Source organism: Staurois parvus, unplaced genomic scaffold (assembly GCF_062004578.1).
Source record: "Staurois parvus isolate SC_StPar_1 unplaced genomic scaffold, SC_StPar_1.0 ptg000017l, whole genome shotgun sequence".
NCBI classification, from domain to species: domain Eukaryota; kingdom Metazoa; phylum Chordata; class Amphibia; order Anura; family Ranidae; genus Staurois; species Staurois parvus.
The window spans coordinates 6,303,139-6,323,444 of NW_028317813.1; the positions used below are offsets into that span (position 1 = coordinate 6,303,139).

The 20,306-nt window shown below is 39.5% G+C and overlaps 1 protein-coding gene across 3 annotated transcripts in view; it reads right to left on the reverse strand.

The window, feature by feature from the left end:
- The window catches only part of LOC149473266 (formin-like protein 3), a 157,665-nt gene that overhangs the window by 19,769 nt on the left and 117,590 nt on the right, over window positions 1-20,306 (reverse strand). For 2 of the 3 annotated variants that reach the window (XM_089679232.1, XM_089679225.1), the window contains exons 5-18: window positions 18,360-18,443; window positions 17,870-18,022; window positions 17,081-17,192; window positions 16,738-16,814; window positions 15,726-15,819; window positions 15,533-15,607; window positions 15,334-15,444; window positions 14,103-14,252; window positions 11,130-11,231; window positions 6,114-6,408; window positions 2,810-2,878; window positions 2,570-2,694; window positions 1,351-1,553; window positions 973-1,207 (exon numbers count right to left, since the gene is read on the reverse strand). In XM_089679232.1, coding sequence (XP_089535358.1) covers window positions 973-1,207; window positions 1,351-1,553; window positions 2,570-2,694; window positions 2,810-2,878; window positions 6,114-6,408; window positions 11,130-11,231; window positions 14,103-14,252; window positions 15,334-15,444; window positions 15,533-15,607; window positions 15,726-15,819; window positions 16,738-16,814; window positions 17,081-17,192; window positions 17,870-18,022; window positions 18,360-18,443 — 1,885 coding nt within the window. The remainder of the gene's footprint in view (window positions 1-972; window positions 1,208-1,350; window positions 1,554-2,569; window positions 2,695-2,809; window positions 2,879-6,113; window positions 6,409-11,129; window positions 11,232-14,102; window positions 14,253-15,333; window positions 15,445-15,532; window positions 15,608-15,725; window positions 15,820-16,737; window positions 16,815-17,080; window positions 17,193-17,869; window positions 18,023-18,359; window positions 18,444-20,306) is intronic. The other variant, XM_089679237.1, reaches the window with a different exon arrangement.

Consider the following 20,306-nt stretch of genomic DNA (forward strand, 5'->3'; position numbering starts at 1 on the left):
CAGTGGTGTAAAGCACGCCACCATTGGACTCTAGAGCAGTGGAGCCATGTTCTCTGGAGTGACAAATCACGCTTCTCTGTCTGGCAATCCGATGGACGTGTCTGACTTTGGCAGTTGCCAGAAGAATGGTATTTGCCTGACTGCATTGTGACAAGTGTAAAGTTTGGTGGAGGGGGGATTATGGTGTGGGATTGTTTTTCAGGGGTTGGCTTTGGCCCCCTGGTTCTAGTGAAGTGACCTTTTAAGGCATTGGCATATCAAAAGATTTTGGACAATTTCATGCTCCCAACTTTGTGGGAACAGTTTGGGGATGGCCCCTTCCTGTTCCAACATGAGTGCGCACCAGTGCACAAAGCAAAGTCCATAAAGACATGGATGAGCAAGTTTGGGGTGGAGCTTGGCTGTCCTGCACAGAGTCCTGACTTCAACCTGATAGAACACCTTTGGGATGACTTAGAGTGGAGACTGCAAGTTAGACCTCCTCGTTGGACATCAGTGCCTGACCTCACAAATGCGCTTCTGGAAGAATGGTCAAACATTCCCATAGACACACTGCTAAACCTTGTGGACAGCATTCCTAGGAGAATTGAAGCTGTTATAGCTGCAAAGGGTGGGCCAACTCTATATTGAACCCTACGGACTAAGACCGGTATAATATTAAAGTTCATGCACGTGTAAAGGCAGGCATCCCAATACCTTTGGCAATATAGTGTGTGTGTGTGTATTTATTTATTTTTTTTTTTTCCCCCCCGTGCAAAAAAAAAAACACACACCCCTACAGTATATTGCTGTAATCTACAGGAATACATGGATTTAGGGAGCGCAGACTAAACATTGTTTTACTATATACAATATTATTAAGTCCACTTTGGAATAAATAATAAAATATTCAAAACATAAAAAGGTCAAATGGTCAGAATCCTTGAGTATTGTGGCATGACAAAGAACTGGTGGCAGCAATTGACTTCATACCGGTGTTAGCAGCTGCAGGTTCTCACTGAAATTGCCCATGAATGTCATGATGGACATCCTTTGAGAGAGACGCTCCACTTTACTGAAGTGCATCATGAATCTGTCCTCATCAGAAAGGTCCTCAAGAGGCTTCCGCTCCCGCTCATACTGTCTTAGCAACTTCACCTCTGCTTCTGTAGGTAGGAAGCGTACCAAACACTCCACAAAATCGACCGGCATTGTCCTCAAGTCAAACCTGGAGGGAAAGGGCAAGGTAGTATTCTATGTCTAACTACAGGTCTGTTACTAGAATAATATTTAGCAACCTGTTGCAAACAGATATACTATACATATTGCACCATGCTATGCTATAAGCACGTGAACGGGAGAGATGCATACGTGTGGATGGCTTTACAGATCTCCTCCGAGGCCCTCCCAGCTTTTCGCAGAGTGATCGCCAGGTTCTTGGCTCGGTTTGCCTCCAAAAGTGTGACTTTACTCATTGACTTCTGGGATGATTTATTCTTGGAGCAGGTAAGATCAATGGCAGCTCCCTGTGCTTTGGTTTTGAACAGCTCTTCAAATTTATCCATATCCAGATCCTACAAAAAAAAAAAAAAAAAAAAATACAATACAATTTAAAAACACAAAGATTTTTTTTTTTATTTTACATAAATCAGCTCTTCTATGTGAAAAATGTACATACAAAGGTGCAGAGCACTGTACCTGCAGCTTTGGTGAGGGTTAGCTGCACTTTCCCATACAGTTCTACTATGTCCCATGGTTTTGGTGCACTTTCTGAAAGTGCATGCAGAAGTCAATGGAAATACAACCAACCCACGGGTACACTGCATTACACCCATGGTGAGGGCAAACTGCACTACACAAGTGTAAAAGGGGCATTATATTGTTTTAGAATGTTGAATTTTACATTCAAGTTGCAAGCCAGATCCATTCTATTTTTTTTTTTAATCTAATTTTAGAGAAACGTGTGCTAGAGAGAAGCAAAGGTGTTTAAATGTAATTAAACTTGTTTCATTTATATAGCAATATATCTGAAATAGATGTATTACCAATATTATGTGGCAAAGCAGACAACACAGTTGCTAAGTAGTTAGCACTTCAGCCTGGTAGCACTAGAGTCGTTGGTTTGAATCCCAACCATGGCACTAGCTGCCTGGAGTTTGCAGGTTCTGGCTGTGCCAGCATGGACTTCCTCCGGGTACTCTGGTTTCCTCCAAAGACATGCTGGTAGGTTAATTGGCTCCTGTCTAAATTGTCCCTAGTATGTGTATGTATGAATGTGAGTTTAGGGACCTGAGAATGTAAGCTCCTTGAGGGCAGAGGCTAATGTGAAAGTACAGTATATGTGTGTAAAGCGCTGCGTAAACTGACAAGTGCCTATAATAAATAAATTATAAGCAATTTTATCTGAAAAATGTGTGTTAATGTACTAACAAGGCAATCTACAAGAGTATGAATGATGTAAATAGTACAGTATACCATAAGGACCCGTATGTTTTTAATTACTACAGTCAGATTAGTGAAAGGTCACTTCTTATGGGCTTCTATAAATTTCTCAGTTTTTGCATCTTTCTGCTTATATGTTCTCTCTCACCTGTAAGATCCTCTCGTCATCCAGGTCACTGAATACGGTGCCACTAATCTGGTTGGGTTTAAGAGCAGTCCAGTTAAACACAGGTAGGCGGAACTTCGTTTTTATTGGCTTCTTGATCCTGATTGCTGAAATAAAAGCAGAAATAGGATAAGTAATACAAAAGATATCATTTCGTGGAGTGTGATTCTAAAGATTAGACAGTTTGGTGATATTCAGTCTTTTTCTCAATGTGATATTTACCTGACAAACCAGTTGTGAGGATAACAGAGGGTGAGGAAGATGGAAGAGGTGGTGGGGGAGGGCACTTGCCTGTAATTAAATGCAAATTATTATATGTGGATACGATTTATAAGCATACAAAAATTGTCTGTTTATCAGAAACATAATAAAATTAAACAGCCTGAGAAATTATTAATATTCAAAAAACTCACAAGTGAACTTAAAAGCAAGCACTGTCCAGTAAAGGGCTAAGAAATTACCAACCAAACAATTTCTTTAATAAAATATTTTTAGAACTATAAAATTAGAACATTTCCCTACTTTTGAAGGGGAATGGACACTAAAGAAGTACACCAAGTAGCAGATGAAATGTGTCAGTTCCTCCCCCCCCAATGATGCAGCACTCTCGCCATACCTGCCTAGCAACTAAGGTAGTATATGGGTACTGACTGACTGCCCTAAGAAGGCATTCTTCCTTCATTCTATGATGTTGGGGAAAGACCCTGTATCACTATGTACTGGATCTTTAGTTCTATGCTGATCCAGCTCTGAAAGCAACATTAAAGTTTGTGATGCAGTATCAGGGGTGGACTGACCATTTGGAAACTCGGGCACTGCCCGAGGGCCCGGGGTCAGTAGGGGGCCCCATAAGATGCCCCTGGTACCTTTTTCATAGGCTTTTTTGAGTTTGGGCAAGGACACAGGGGCCCCATGATCCCCTATTGCCCGGGGGCCCCATGTGTTGTCAGTCCACCCCTGTGCAGTATACATTGAGCTTCTTCTTTTGGTAAAGATTAATTGAGGAAGCTAGAGAGGATTCCTAAAACTGCTATATTTAAATCTGCTTCTATTTAAAGCAGAGCAAATACTATATGCTAATGGATTTGGAAGAAAAAAACTGCTCATTGCTTTTTTTTTTCTCTGAATATCCCAGATTTAAAAAATGTATTGAGATTTTGCTACCATTTTTTATGCCCTAGTGTACTGAGACAATTTTAGATACATTTATAAAACATACAGTTACATTTTCTTGCCCAAAAGTGAATTACAAGTGATCAGAAAATAGCTCTTTTATACTGTATTCTATTTATAAACGTTTGTTTACAGTGATTAAGGAAACGCATGAGACAATGAGGTGCTTGTGTGACTCTGCTAATGTGTTAACATTTATGCACATGGTACTACTAGTACATACATATGCTGCCTAGATAGGAGTCTGTAGAGTATAGGACAACACTGTCTATTTATTTTACTAATGGTGCTATGTGGGTATTTTTAAACACAAATGGCTATTTAAAGGATAAGTTCATCTTTGGGAACATGTAACATGTTCAACCCGTTTTTAGGGTGGAACATGCAACATGTTCCCATAACCACAGTCACCGCCCCCCCGCCGCCTCTGATAGATAGTACAAGGAGAAGTCTCCCCGTACTATCTGTCAAATGTGAAAACAGCGCGGCTGTGTGGGGCTTTGCCCACACAGCCGCACCATTCATTCACGTATTTCACAGGAAGTCACAGGAAGTCCCGACAGTCTTAGCAGCTGTTGGCTTGTAGTTTTCAATGAACTTCCACAGCACTGTGGAGCACCGTGGTAGTTCATTGACGTTTCCTATCAGAATATCTGCCTGCTTGTACATCCCGTATAGCAAGCAGATATTCTGGCAGGTCCGCAGGAGACCTGCATGCCATCAGTGATCTACTGATCTGTGGTGCAATGCTTTCCAGGCTCCCGGGGGGCAAAAATAATAAATGTGCATTTTTTTACCTGAAAAAAATGTACATTTGTTTTTTTTTTCTTGTCTAAAGGGTGAACTTATCCTTTAAAAGCTGAATTCCAGGTATTGGCAACATTTTATAGTTACATTGCTCCAGCTTGGACCCATGTAAGTATGTTTGTGCTCTATGTATGTAGACACTGCTACTACAGCGATTGCCACTAGCTTCTGGGTCCTGTGCTGAGTGATTGGACTGCTGCTTACTGAACACAGGAGGTTGCCCACTCGGCACAGGCACTCAGATCATTCAGATCAGGGAATGCTTTGTATTTTCTCAATGAATGCAAAGTGCTCTCTGATTTGACGAGGTGAGATCCCCACCTTGTCCAATTAGAAAATTCTTTGCATTTATTGAGCCAATACAAAGCATTCCCTCAATGGCACCTGTGCTGAGACAATGACCTCCTGTGTTCACATTGCAGCACAGAAGCTTTTCAGCATGAGACTCAAAAGCTTGTGGAGATCACTGTTGTAGCGGTGCCTACTACAGTGATTTTCAGCTTCTATGGTGATCCCACAGGCATGGCACATACATACTTACATTGGTCCAAACTGCACCAATATAACTATGTAAAAATTTCTATACCTGGCATTCATCTTTAATAAGTGGTTTAACAAAGGTGTTTTACTTACATCTAGGTTAGACTCTATCTCCTCTTTTGTTTGAAGTAATTCAGATCTGTGAGCTCATAACCTTATATCTAGGGGAGTCTGTCATCATATTCATTTCTTGCTGCAAATTTTAGGGTCCACTCAAGACCTGACAGTTGCAAGTGTATGACATGTAGACACCAAAGAGTTTAATCACTCCCTAGCCTGTTATATTTCCATGAAATGCTAGCAAAAGATTCACTTTGAGATTGTAGACATGATAACTGCTGTTTATTTATTACCCAATGGTAGTGCAATTCTCTGTCTATTCCTCTAGAGAATCTAGAAGGCTGGGGGAAGGGGGTGGTGTTAAAAAGCAGAGGAATACAGAACCAGGAGAGGAGAGTGAAACATGTCCTCTGGTGCCCTAGATAGTTTAAGGTGGAAGGTGGATTATTATACATGACATAATAGTCTAAAACAGGATTCTAGTTCTAGTCAGATTTTGCTATTATGTATAATGGATCTCATGTCCATTAAAGGCTCTGATCAGAGAGTCATATTTACCTATATGTACTCCAATGATATCTGTATGTCAGTCTTCTCTCATTACAGCTTCTGACACTATGTCTGTCAGTTCTAACTGGCCCAATGACAAAAGTAAGAGAATCTCTGAGGCAATCTGAGCGTCCGATAGACACAGTATCAGGAACATAGTGAAAGAAGTCTAATGAGACTCTATAAAAATGACATATGTTCATATGGGAAATTGAGTGAGAAGTGTAATGGCACACAAACGTCACCAAAATCACCCCTCCTTCCAAAATTAAATATGTATTTTTTCATGTTCTTATTAAACAGCAGTGATGTTTACTGTAGAGGATTACAAAATAATGAACCAATTCCACTGCAAATGAATTAAAATTGTCAACATGTTTAGCAGTGCCATCCTTACTTGGCATTGGAGGAGGTGGTGGTGGTGGAGGTGGGGGAGGGGGTGGAGGTGGTGCGGCAGGTACGGGTACTGGTGCAGGTGGTGGTGGGGGTGGAGGTGGTGGGAAGTCTGCAATGAATGACATGTCTCCAGGTAGGCCATCAAGTGATGAGGGGATGGTCCCAGCAGACCCAAGCTTCTGCTGCTGTAAAGCATTGGCCTGCTCCAACTGACGGAGCTGCAGAAATGCTTCCTCCTTTTCTTTGATGATTTTCCTTAGCGTGTTCACCTGATGACTTGTGGTCTCATACGTTTCCTGGAGATGCAGATGAAAAGGAAATTAACAATGAGGAATTTGAAAGGAATGCCAATGATTCAGAAAAGAAGGGGGAGCTTAGCTGAAGACGTGGTGTATTTTTTACGTATAAAAATCACACTCACACACATATACAGGACATATACATATCATTTATATATAGTATATCCAAGTACAGTGCATCCAGAAAGTATTCACAGTGCTTAACTTTTGCCATATTTTGTTCTGTTACAGCCTTATTCCAAAATGGATTAAATTCATTTTTTCCTCAACATTCTACAAACAATACCCTATAATGACAACGTGAAAGAAGTTAATTTTGAAATCTTTGCAATTTATTAAAAATAAAAAAATGAAAAAAAAAAAAAAACACATGTACAAAAGTATTCACAGCCTTTGCCATGACACTCAAAATTGAGCTCTGCTGCATCCTGTTTCCAATGATCATCCTTGAGATCTTTCCACAACTGGATTGGAGTCAACCTGTGGGAAATTCAGTTGATTGGACATGATTAGGAAAGGCATAAACCTGTCTATATAAGGTCCCACAGTTAACAGTGCATGTCAGAGCACAAACTAAGCCATGAAGTCCAAAGGAAATATCTGTAGACCTCCGAAAAAGGATTGTATCAAGGCACAGATCTGGGGAAGGGTACAGAAAAATTTCTGCAGCATTGAAGGACCGAATGAGCACAGTGGCCTCCATCAGCCGTAAATGGAAGAAGTTTGGAACCACCAGGAATCTTCCTAGAGCGGGCCGCCCAGCTAAAATGAGCGATTAAGGGAGAAGGGCCTTAGCCAGGGAGGTAACCAAGCATCTGAAAGAGCTTCAGCGTTTCTCTGTGGAGAGGAGAACCTTCCAGAAGAACAACCATCTCTGCAGCACTTCACCAATCAAGCCTGCATGGTAGAGTGGCCAAACGGAAACCAATCCTCAGTAAAGGACAAATGGCAGCCCACCTGGAGTTTGCCAAAAGGCACCTAAGGGACTCTCAGACCATGAGACACAAAACTCTCTGGTCTGATGAAACAAAGATTGAACTCCTTGGCCTGAATGCCAAGCATCATGTCTGAAGGAAACCAGGCACCGCTCACCACCTGGCCAATACCATCCCTACAGTGAAGCATGGTGGTGGCAGTATCATGCTGTGGGATGTTTTTCTGCGGCAGCAATTGGGAGACTAGTCAGGAACAAAGTAAAGATGAATGCGGCAATGTACAGAGACATCCTTGATGAAAACCTGTTTCAGAATGCTCTGGACCCTAGACTGGAGCGACGGTTCATCTTTAAACAGGACAACGACCCGAAGCACACAGCCCACATAACAAAGGAGTGGCTATGTGCCAACTCTGTGAATGTCCTGGAGTGGCCCAGACTTGAACCCGATTGAACATCACTGGAGAGATCTAAAAATGGCTGTGCACTGATGGTCCCCATCCAACCTGATGGAGCTTGAGAGGTACTGCAAAGAAGAATGGGAGAAATTGCCCAAAAATAGGTGTGCCAAGCTTGTAGCATCATATTTCAAACAACTTGAGGCTGTAATTGGTGCTAAAGGTGCTTCAACAAAGTATTGAGAAAAGGCTGTGAATACTTGTGTACATGTGGTTTATTTTTTTTATTTTTAATAAATACAAAGATTTAAAAAACAAACTTCTTTCGCGTTGTCATTATGGGGTATTGTTTGTAGAATGTTGAGGGGGAAAAATGAATTTAATCCATTTTGGAATAAGGCTGTAACATAACAAAATGTGGCAAAAGTTAAGAGCTTTGAATACTTTCTGGATGCACTGTAAATGCAGGCATCAGATGGGCTAACCATCACCATGGCAAAGTACTAGTATCCAAGAAACAAATGCTGTGCAACTAAATGGTGGTTTTAATCAGTGGATTTACTTTCTGCTGCAGTGAAAAAAATATACAAGTAAATATGCTTAAAGAAGCGTACTTACTGGTATACCTGTATACCTTTGCATTGCAGCAGAAAATATATCCATTGCTTGGATTTGCCATTTGGTTGTGTGGCACTCCTTTCTTGGAGTCTATTATACATAAATCTACCTACATTTTGTCCATTAAAATATAACAATGCACTTTACATTTATATGTGACATATTACAGTTTGTAATATTGTGGAAGCAGGCAGGCCCAACTACTGTTCATAAACAAGTGTAAGAGGGATTTAAATCTGAAGACTATGGTTTTATTATAGCCCCTTTATTAAATGAATCTTAAAACCATGAGCCTAAGTATAGCTGTGAATGCTTGCAGTAAAAACAAGAAAACTGCATAGTGGCATGGTCAATGCAAACTCATTTAATTCACTTAGGTACAGGTGAGCCTTGGTGGGCTAGGACAGCTTCCAGCATGTACTATGTCTTGGTTACTCCAACAGCAAAATGCCACAATTCCAGTCTTGTCTATATTCCCATCGCACATGTTCCAGGAAACAGGGCTCATAAATAGCGGGTGCTGCAGCTACTACCAGCTGGATACTGGAGATTTCACAAATAAATGCACATATTCACCAGTACGCCAAGAATCTCTACATGTAATCCAAAAGGCTGTTATCGCAGAAAGATCACATCACAAAGGAACAAGTTCAACATATCGGAGCCATGCAGGATTACTTCATTAGGCATATACCTGATGAAGGGGTCCTGTGCGACTCCAAAACATTGCATATGTTCCTTTGTGTGTAGTCTTTTTTGACTACATTTGGAGATCCTTGGTGTGCAGGTGAAAATGTGCATTTATCGGTGCCACAATTCCAGATTCTACTCCCATCCACCCCAGAATTGTAGATGCTTCTGCCCACCTTTAAGTGTTCTGGAACAGTTACATTTTCCATGACAAAGTTTAAAAAAAGAATTCCACAGAAAACAGTCAGCTCCCCCTCAAACGCCAGCAGATGTGCAGACCCTGGAGCATGCACAGAAATCTCACCAGTGGAATCCCTCTGGCTCCCCCAACATCTACCAAATAACCAAAATATTTGTTTTAGATGGACTCACTTTTTAAGATCCACCACCACTCAAGCTGAATTAAGCTTTCAGGGATAAGAACAATGATCTACTCTAGTGTATCAGTGTTCACATTTTGTCCAGGAAAATACTAAAAGGTGCTTAAGAATGTCTAGTTTCACATGCAGTGTACACTTCCATGTGGCCAGTATGTTTGCAACAGACACAGTAACAGTAAAGGGCTAAAAGCCAATCACACTGACATTTAACAGTGATATCATTGTAAAGAAGAGTTGCCTACCTAAACCCCTTATTGCCTAATGGAAAGAGGGACTAAGCACTACAATGTAGCTAAACAGAAAAACACTTCAAAAAAGAACCCCTTGGTCACAATGGTACAAATGATCTTAGCCCTGACAGGGTTAATTGAAATAATTGTAATAATTTCCAGCAACACGTAAATATATAGAGCATACATACAGATGAGATTTGATAAAAAAAAAATTCCTAACTGATGGGAAAATAAATGAATGTGAAGATAACAATGTTCTAAAGAAAATAGTGATAGAAAATATCAGCCAGAAAGAGAAGGGGGGGGGGGGGTTGTTTGTTAACAATAAGTTCAGGTCATGCAAAACGTTTTATCTGGGAACTTTTGTGATGCATGATGTATTAATAGTAATAGGGGTTCCGTAGAATAATATTCCAGAATTTACTGTAGTTCAGTATCCCGGGAAAGCCCCAACAAGTGACCATGTATGAAAAAAGAAACTGAATCTTGAGGTTAAGAAACAAGAAGTGATACCCCAGCAGGGGAGCAGTTCTCAAAAACAAACCTAAAATGCTTAGAAAAACAATCGTATGTTTGAAGAGTGCATTCAGCAGTAGAGTAGTACTCGGCTGCTTTAAATTTATCCCAATGCAACAATACCACAAGCAGGAAAAACACTGAAAACCACCAAGTGAACTGGGACTGCACATATGCTTGTAAAGACTATGTATAGGGATGCTAGGAGCACATTACACGCAGAAAACGTGCCTCGCTGTCCACATTGCAAGGAATTTCTAGATCAGGCTCTGACATCCTGCAGTCTTCTCTTGTGGTAGGAGAAACATGTTCCAGCATACCCTGCAGTCACTGGCTCACAGAGATTACTTGTCCTCATTTATTTTCCATCATCTCCTTTCCCGGTGAAATCATACCACCTAAACCAAAAATGAGCGCTCTCCACCACTTAAGACACAAGTTCTATCGTCCAACTAGTTTTAGGCCAGGGTCACACCTATGCAGTTTGTGTGCTTGATCCGTTTCTGCAATGCTTTTTAGGGTGCGTTTTTGCACATGCATTTTTTAAGTGTTTTTTTTTCTTTATCCAACTTGTTGCTGGGCAGATTAAAATGCAAAATGCATCAAAAGCATGTCAAAAAGGAACTACATGCATATCTGCAGCATCTCCATTGAAGACTACTGAACCAAAAATGCAACATTTTGTGTTTAAAAAAGTCCCTGACCCTTTCCAAAAAAAGCACTGAGTGAAAAAACATGGAGACGTGAACATGTCCCATAGGAAAGCATGTTTAATGGACTGCTGTGCGTTTCTGCAAATCGCAATGGAAAACGCATAGGTGTGAACCTAGATTTATCCAGGTTTGGCTGAAGTTGGATTTTAAGAAATCAAGATTCGTAGTTGCTCATGCATATTCTATACAAACATCAGCATAATAAAGACACTCTTAACACTCTCTTTGTAGCTCACCCTAATCATTTCCAGCTCCTTCTCCCTATGTAATAACGTTTTTTCCAACTCGGCCACTCGCATCATGTTCTCATTCTCCAAATCTAGCAGCTTTTCTGTCATCTGGAAGAAAATCATAACTGCAGTTATTGGATCCTTATGCAGCTCAGAATAACAGTACCTACTGTAATCTTCCCAGCAGCAACTCTCTGATCTAATATCACTAATCAAAAGTGAAAGGAATCCAAAGATTTTTTCTTTTACACCAAAGGAAATCCCCAGAAATTTAGCAAATACTCCAAGAAGGAAACATGACGCAATCTATGACATTCTGTCAGTTTCACGTGTACTGTGGTTTAACTTGTGACCATTTGTTGATTTTTTTTTTTTTAACTTTAATTTTGTTTTCTAAAATGTTCCTGCATACACATACCAGAAAGCCCTCCAAGTTTTAAAAACTGGGCATCATGGATGCATCCCTGTGTTAGCTGCTTATTTCTAAAATACTGTATATACAGTATTTATATTATTTAAATATGCTACAAAAACCATCATGTCATCAATGTCATAGCCTTGTTGTTGGTAGGGGGTATACATCACCAGAGCCATTTGTCATTAGTAAGGGTGTGTATCCCATTACTTGCAGGTTTTTGCTTCTGCTGAAAATCCTTCCCTCTATACCTTCTCTAGGTGGACAGATACTGTCCTGAGTGCCTTTTCTCCAATGCTGTGAAGGTTAATTGCAGACAGAAAAAAAAAAATTTACCCCTCGCCAGCCAACTTTCTGCCCTCTCCGCCATTCACAGAGCTCATAGTACTACACTCCCGTAAATGCATTGCGTTCTATGAATGGATGTTAGAACAGTTGAATGAAAGGATTCCATAGCCCATTCACAGTTCTGTGAATGGCGGAGAAGGCAGAAGACAACAGGTGAGTGGCGCAACTTTTCTCTCTAGCAGCGGCTGCAGTTAAACTTCACAGTTTTAGAAGACATGTGTTCAGGATGGTATCCAGGGGCCTTGAGGAGGCACAGAAGGGAGGAAATTTAGCAGAAGCCTGCAGGTAATGGGATACACACCATTATACATAACTAATATTTATGGTGCTGTATCCCAAAAAGAGAAAACAAAAACTAAACTTCAGATTTACTGTATTCAAACTAATCCTGTTATACTGTTCCGATGGATCTAATGTGGATAATAAAGTGGGCACAGTGATGTGATCGATCTGTATATATGCCCTGGTGCACAACAGGCCGTTGTAATATAGTTAAATGTATCAGCTACTAGAGACTCATCATGTATCACATTTTAATAAAGTTAAATGGTTAAAGTGGTTCTCTTTATCTAAACATTAAACTCAGACCTAAACAGAGAAATCACACACTGTGTAATGTGTAACATATAGCAAGAGGAAGTGGAAAGAATTGCCACCAACAGATTATACTGCACAAGAGGTCTGGGGGTTGTGGTGACACACTGCGAGTTTGTGTTTTTCCATAATATCCCACCAAAATGTTGGTTATTAGTAAACTTGATACAATTTTTTAAATACAATTTCCTTCCCCTCCGAGTTAAGAGTGTGATGCTATTTTTTCCTCAACAACTTCCAGATTAACAGAAATGAGATTGAACCGAGAACCCAGATTAACAGAAATGAAGGTGAACCAAGAAACTCTATTTCAGTATTAGGCCAGACTGTAGAGCCAGTCGGAAGGATTAATCAGCAAAAAGACTCTAAATCTGTTAAGTGTCAATGAAATATTAAATGCAGACACTCTGAGCCACCTTCAGATACCTTCTCAAACAAAACTCAGGGCACTCTACTGTAGATATAATAATCCGAGCAAGGACAAACATTTTGTGTTTCCCCACCACCATGCGCTTCCATCCCAGTTTGGTAAGCAAGACCAACAGCAAGTAGCGGGATGGAGCAGGCCAAAGCCGCAACCTAACTAAAGTCAGTGATTGCACTTACTAGAAGATGGCTATAATGTATGTACAGACAATTCTGTATTCCTCTATTTATATTCTGTTAAAACTTAACAATGCTAGAGCTCAATACAAGCACACTTAAAAATGTCATATTTATCAGCATTTCACCATTTGCTGTATTTACTGGCCAGCTTTATAAAAACGGATGAAAAATTGCTGGTGAATTGCATGAGCTCCAATTTCCATACAAGCAAGTTTGCCTGAAGTCATCCAACTGTTCAAAAGGCCCACTGGATCTCTTGCCTCCATATTAGATGTGAAGTTAAAGTGCACCGATTTGTTTTACTTGCTAATGTCTATGCACCACTTGGCATAGTCTGAAAAGGTTCTCGTTCATTCAGGTCATGATATAGCTGGTAGTGGTTGGTCACATTCAACGAGACTTGTTCTGTAATGTGGATGACATTTTGCAGCATCTTCTGTTCTACAGTTGTTTGAGAAAATTACATTACAGAACAAGTCCAGTTGAATGTGACTAAGCTATGACATAGGATGAAATATTTTAATTTGTCTCCCAACATTCCACTGGATAACCAAATAACGCATGGAAAAGCAGGCAGTGTCAGCCAACAAGGGTCTACTGCATTACTTTAGGCAGTCAGTCTAACAATGCTAACAGGAGGGAAGAGCACGGAACTGATTTGTTCAATGCTGCTTCTGAATTGTCCAGTAAGCAGGCTGAGGGCAAGGATATGACACAGTCGCTTTACAAAAGTGTTGGCAGGAAAATTGTACACATATATTGCCTACTGTATATATTTAGCAGGAACTCAGCTTTAACCATTGATTACATAAGAGACTGCATATATTCATACATTTTTTAGTCCTGTAAAATGGTAATGTAAATTACACTGTTTATAGACTGTAAACTCTCACAAGCAGTGCCTTCCTAATTGTACTGTCTCCATTTATTCTATAAAGTGCTGTTCAAACTGTTGGCGCTATATAAATCCTGTATAATAATGACTGTCGTCTTGTAAAAACCTGCTGTATACCTACATGAGATAAATGTTCCTCCAATTCCTCCACTTTCTCAAGTGCAACATTCTTAGTCTCTGCATCTTCCAGCAAACCTCCTACATCAAATACATTATCCAAGTAGGCTTGAATCTGCACCTGAAGTTTCTCACTTTCCGTGTGTTTAGATTTCTGCAGAGAATGAAAATACACAAAATTAGCGCACAATGTTACGTTAGAGGCATTTGAGTTGTCCACCGAAACATCAGTGTAGGGAAACATGTAATCCTAATTAAAAGGTATGCGCTAATAACAAACTTATACAAAGGTGTATATCATCCAAACAAACATTTAGTGTTTTAAATAAATAATTATAGTGTCCAAACATAAATTAGTGTCCAAAAAAAAATAAAAATATATATATATTAGTGTCCAAAAAAAGGAAGTAGGCCACGCTCAACTGGTTTCGTCACACAGACGTTTGGTACTGCCCCTTGATGACGTCTGTGTGACGAAACCGGTTGAGCGTGGCCTACTTGATGTGGACGTTAGAGAGCCTTGCTGTTCTGTGCTGTATGGGAGAGATCCGCGTTGAGCGGAAATTGTATCTCACCTTTTTTTGTGATTGAAGCTGGTGTCTGTTGGACACCTTGTTTGTGAGTTTCCTTATCCCTTTTTTATTAAAGAGATAAATGAAAAAAACGTATTGCACCATTATGTTCTCTTTTTTGTCCCTGAGTGTACTGTATGCTCTCATGGAGATATGAGAGAGTGGAGAAGTTCATCATAAGCGCTTGGGCTGCAAAGTTGTTTGTCTGTGATTATTATTATCTGGAAGTATCTGAAACATCACCATATCTGTTTGGACATCGGGTTCATTGCTCCCAGAGCACAAGTGCTGTTGCTGCTTTATATTCTGACCAGCCATTGGCTCTGGTGAGTTCATTTAATCTCCTTCGGTGGTGGATTTTTCACAATTGGTTCAAGTCACTGAAGATATATATTTTTTTTTTTGGACACTAATATATATATTATTTTTTTTTTGGACACTAATTTATGTTTGGACACTATAATTATTTATTTAAAACACTAAATGTTTGTTTGGATGATGATATACACCTTTGTATAAGTTTATTAGCGCATACCTTTTAATTAGGATTATTGTTGCCAAAATTTATTTATTTTGGGTGGGATATGCTGCTGACACTTTGGTGTTTTTTGTAAAAGGCGCTTTTTTCTTTTTTAATTTGGTAGGGAAACATGTAATTCTTACCTCCAGGAACTCTTCAAGGCCCAGCTTGGTGAACTCATACTGAAGGTGAACACGGAAGTTCATGTCTTCCACAGAATGGACAACAATGTTAATGAACTGCATACATGCAACCTGTGGGGAAAAAAGGTTCTTTTATCAGCAATGGAAAGCAACTTATTATCTATAATTACTATAGACATCAGCTGGGTGCTTGACCTACCATGAAATCAATGTTGCTGTCTTCATTCCTAAAATATTCCATGAGCTTCTCAAAACGATGCTTCTCCTTGCAGACCTAGAATGAAACAGAGTATATGATAGTGGATACAAAAGTATTTATGTGTAGAGATCCCAGTTCCTTTACAGTACAAAAAACTTATAGATCACTGGGTTAAAATAATACAATTTCCTACCTCTTTGAAGTTGTCAAAAGCAGATAGAATGATTTCATGTCCTCCCCGAACCAGACACACCGCAGCCAGTAATTCCAGGACCAAGGCTTTTGTTCTATTCAAATAGAAACACGTTAGGTAATAGAGAAATAAAATATTCTAGGTGTAATTAAAGTGTTATAGCTAGCCAGGACTTTGTATAAAAAAAAAAAAAAAAAAACTAGTTTGAACCCAACTGAGAATTTATTTTCAACCTGAATATATATATATATATATATATATATATATATATATATATATATATATATATATATATTTATTTATACACACATACATACACGAGGTGTGACAATTTAATGCACTGTAAAAAAATATCAAACACCTCTGCATTCTTTAAAAGATGAAATTTGAAGATGACGTTCTTTCTGGTCTTCTATAAATATTCGAGCCACCATCTTTGGGGAAATCTTTCTCATTTCCAAATCTCTGTTAGAATCTGCAGCACTGTTTCCCTGTTCATGTTCAATACTTCTGCCATCATTCTCACACTCAATCTTCGATTTGTGCCTATGAGGATTCACACTCTGTCCACAGTTTCATCTGTTCTTAGCTGCCCACTGCTTGCATCATGGTGGACATCTTCCTGCTCCTCCATAAACAGCCTAGGTCTTTCAAAAACACTTGATTTCTTCATGGAACGTTCACCATATGCCTTTTGTAACGGAGCCAACATTTCACTTGCACTTTTTGGCAATTTTCACACAAACTTTGATGTTAATCCTCTGCTCCAGATTCCTGACACTCATTATCCGGTGCAACATACGTGTTATTTCTTCTGCTGCTCCGTAAAGACAACTGGTCTGAGACCCAGGGGAGTGCAATTTAGAACATGCTTGAGTGTGAATGGCTGTGTGATGCAACCCCATAGTGCTATGTTGGGAATTAAATTGTCACAGTGTGTACACACACACCAGTGTATTATCTGCTTGCATAACATGAGGAACATAAACATTACAGTTATATTAACAGATACCTTGGATTCTTGTTGTTTAAGCTGAGAGCAATTTCATTGACAGCATGAGGATGGGACATGACCAGATTGAAGCCATACTAAGAGAAAAAGAAGAAAAGAGAAACAAAGGATGTACAGATAGTCCAGAATGTTAACTATAGGTATCCTGTAGTATTCATACATATCCACAGCCACCATTCATATTTTTAGTATTCTATGGATATATGTATATGTGTATATACACACATAGTTGTTTATAACTAAAGAGATACAAACAAAAGTATTATTAGGATAACAAAAGTATGAATGATAGCTTGCACTGCATGCTATTTCATCACATCGATCACACCAACTAATTCTATACCTGGTAATTCATAATGGCACGGAGGCACATGATGCAGACATGTACATCATCCTTCTGGCTGACCAATCTGGAATTTTTCAGCGCTTTTTTTCCTGGCAGTGTATTGTAGCTGCTATTGGGGGACAGTGAGTACACAAAAATGTTTATTGAAACAGTAAAATATGTCAGGCTCAATCATTTGTACAGTGGATACAGCTCTGATTTTCTGGTATATGTGTTAGTAGCAAAAAGGTTTTGATCAATGTAATGGATAATAAAGTGTTTTTCCATTTTTGGAAAGGTTTAAAAAGCACAGCGTTATAATGAAGGAATTTTACTTATGGCAGTAACACCCAAAAAAATGAAAGGAATCATAAAAGTGTTCATCACCTTTTACTCCTAAATCTTTATTTATGAAAATATTACTTTTTGGTCCAGTAGATAATAGATGATGAGAAAAGCAAAAACACAATCAGAAAATGTGCTAAATTTATTTCATAGATTTACTGTCGGAGTACTTGCTAAAGTTATTGTAACAGTGAGTTGCAATGAAGCAAGTATCATATAATGTATACCAATATACTGGAAACACATAATATTATATAGATATAGAATCATCATGGAAGTGTAAGATGCCTAACATATGCAATGTTCATTGTATTTCAGTGGACCCTTTGCCTTTCCAGGTGCTACTAGCCTTTAAAGTTAACATTATCATAAAAAGAATAGCTATGGAAGAATCACAAACACAGCATCTTGGCAGGTTGGCTGCAGGGAACAATGGCAAGGAGCGGGCACACAAATACATACCGGAGCACAGACTGGCGGGCAGAGCGAGCGAGGCCGTTGGCGAAAGGGGCATGGAGGGCGTTGGGACTCTGCAGATCCTCGATGGATCTGCTCCAGGGTTTGGACTTTTCAACCAAGCCATCCTCCCCGTTTTCCAGGCCCTCAAAATCAAACCTACACCAAAGGGATACAAAGAAGCTTGAGCGGCCAAGGGACAGACAAAGGAATGGGTAAAGCAAGCTACAAAGCAGCAGAAAATGGTATCCAGCCTGCTGGATGTGCAATAGCTGCATTGGCTGGGACCAACAGACAACAAACTGAGCTGCATATGTCAGACAGCACGGGGTGGAAACTGTTACTTGGAACACATGCTGCTTCTTCAGCATCAGGACACAAAAATTCACGAAGGATAATCATCAGTATTCTGTCTGCACAGATTTTCCTACTTGTGGTGTCTTGGGATGGCTCTCCCACATACATTAAGGAAAACATATTTACAGACTGTACTTACATAACCGCGCACTGTGCAAATGAGAGATACTCCACCAAAACATCCAGGCCCCTGTTGTCATTATTCAAGAACTCACGCACCCACCTAAAAGAGAAAGACAATGCTCTCAATTAACATCCATGACAGGAAATAAACTTGGGAACAATTTGGGAAAAGCTATTCCACATACTAGTATTAACTTTGTTTTTAAAACCAACAGAAACCATGCTTGTGACATTTACGGTTCAGGAAAAAATCTTCATGGTTTACAATTAGACTCCAGGCTGTCAGCCCAGTAGAGTCATGTGACCACTGGACATGCCACAATGTAATGTTCCCCCCACCTCACATACAGACCACTACCATTATGAAGACATAATGATGCCATGTAATTGTGCTTTACCCTCATATGACTCCATTCATATATTACCTTATATGAAACCAAGCAAAACAATTTTAAACAAGATTATGCTGCCAAAACATTTGTTCGTTAACCATATGCCTATAGCCAGCCATAGACGGTTTGAATCTCAGCCGGTACCAGCTGAGATTTGAACCATGTATAAGCAGGCTAAATGTACCCAAGTTGATTGACCGATAATCTTGGGTACAACCAGCCTGTTGGATTTTACATGCGATTATTGCTAGCGGCTACAGAACACGATGGCTCTGCAGGAGAGATTCCCCCATCAACACAAACTGTGTTGATGAGGGAATCAAACGATTTTCTTTCCTTCAACCACAGTTTGCAGGAAAGAAAATCGCTCTGTCTATGGCCAGCTTATATGGTAAACAACAGAATTCTCCACTAAAGATGGAAGTCTTTTAAGCTAGAAGCAAACAGAACTAGTTTTTCCTAATAATTCACTGGCATTGTATTTGATGACTCTGATATTAATGTTGTGCCCCCATAACGCTTTGTAGAATTACAGAATGTACTCAAAGTATGAACTTTCCAAAGTTTCATCCTGGAGAGAACATAACAAGCTTTGTGATTTGGTGTTTTGCCTCCATAAACCTGGGTGGAATTACAAAATGCATTATCACTCAAAAGTGCAAACTTTCCAAGGTTTACTCCTGGAAAGAGCATGACAAGTAAATAAGCCTTGTGATTTCTCTTAAAGTAGAAGGCAAAACTATTTTTTTTTTTCATTTGGTTACAGTTAGGGAGGGTTATAACCCTTGTCGGTTTATTTTTTGCATCTGTGTCCCATTTGGGAGATTTATCTTCACTTCCTGTCCTACGGCCAAAACAGGAAGTAAAAGAAAATCCCTGCAAAGTAAGGTAATTCCTTGGGGACCCACAGGTCACCAGAACTAGTGACCCAATTGGAAAATTTTCCCACCACTACTTTTCTGGGGATTTTCATTTATTTTCACTTTCAAGGATAATGGTAAACAGGGCAAATAGAGAGGGTGAATCTATGTAATGGGGACACAGACAGTAATAAAAATCTAAAAGCTGTTCTAATCTCTCTCCGCTCTGTCCAAAAACGAACAACATAGTTTTACCTTTAGTTATACTTTAATAACACCAGTATACATTTACATTGAAGGAAAAATGTGGTCTACTAATGAATCAATCCAAACTCATAATGCTAACCTTCAAATTCCTGTCCAGTCTGACTGCTATGTAAAAATGTACTTACTTATTACCAGACATTACTCCAAAAGCAACCTCTATGGCATTTTATTCTTGCTTTATTATCTAATCACTGTATGTACCCTTCTATGTAATTTCTTCCAATAAATCACTCCGCACACTCCAAATCATGAAACCCCGAAATGTACCTGTAAATCTCCCCCATTATGCCAAGCATATAATCTGATTTGTTTCCTCTTCCACTATCTGAACTATAAGCTCTAATAGGTATAAAACTGAATAACATTGCAGCAGATGATTATGCTACTGAATTTATAGGTTCCTGTTATAAAGGCTAATGTCTGTTGCAGCCAAGACTTGCCTCC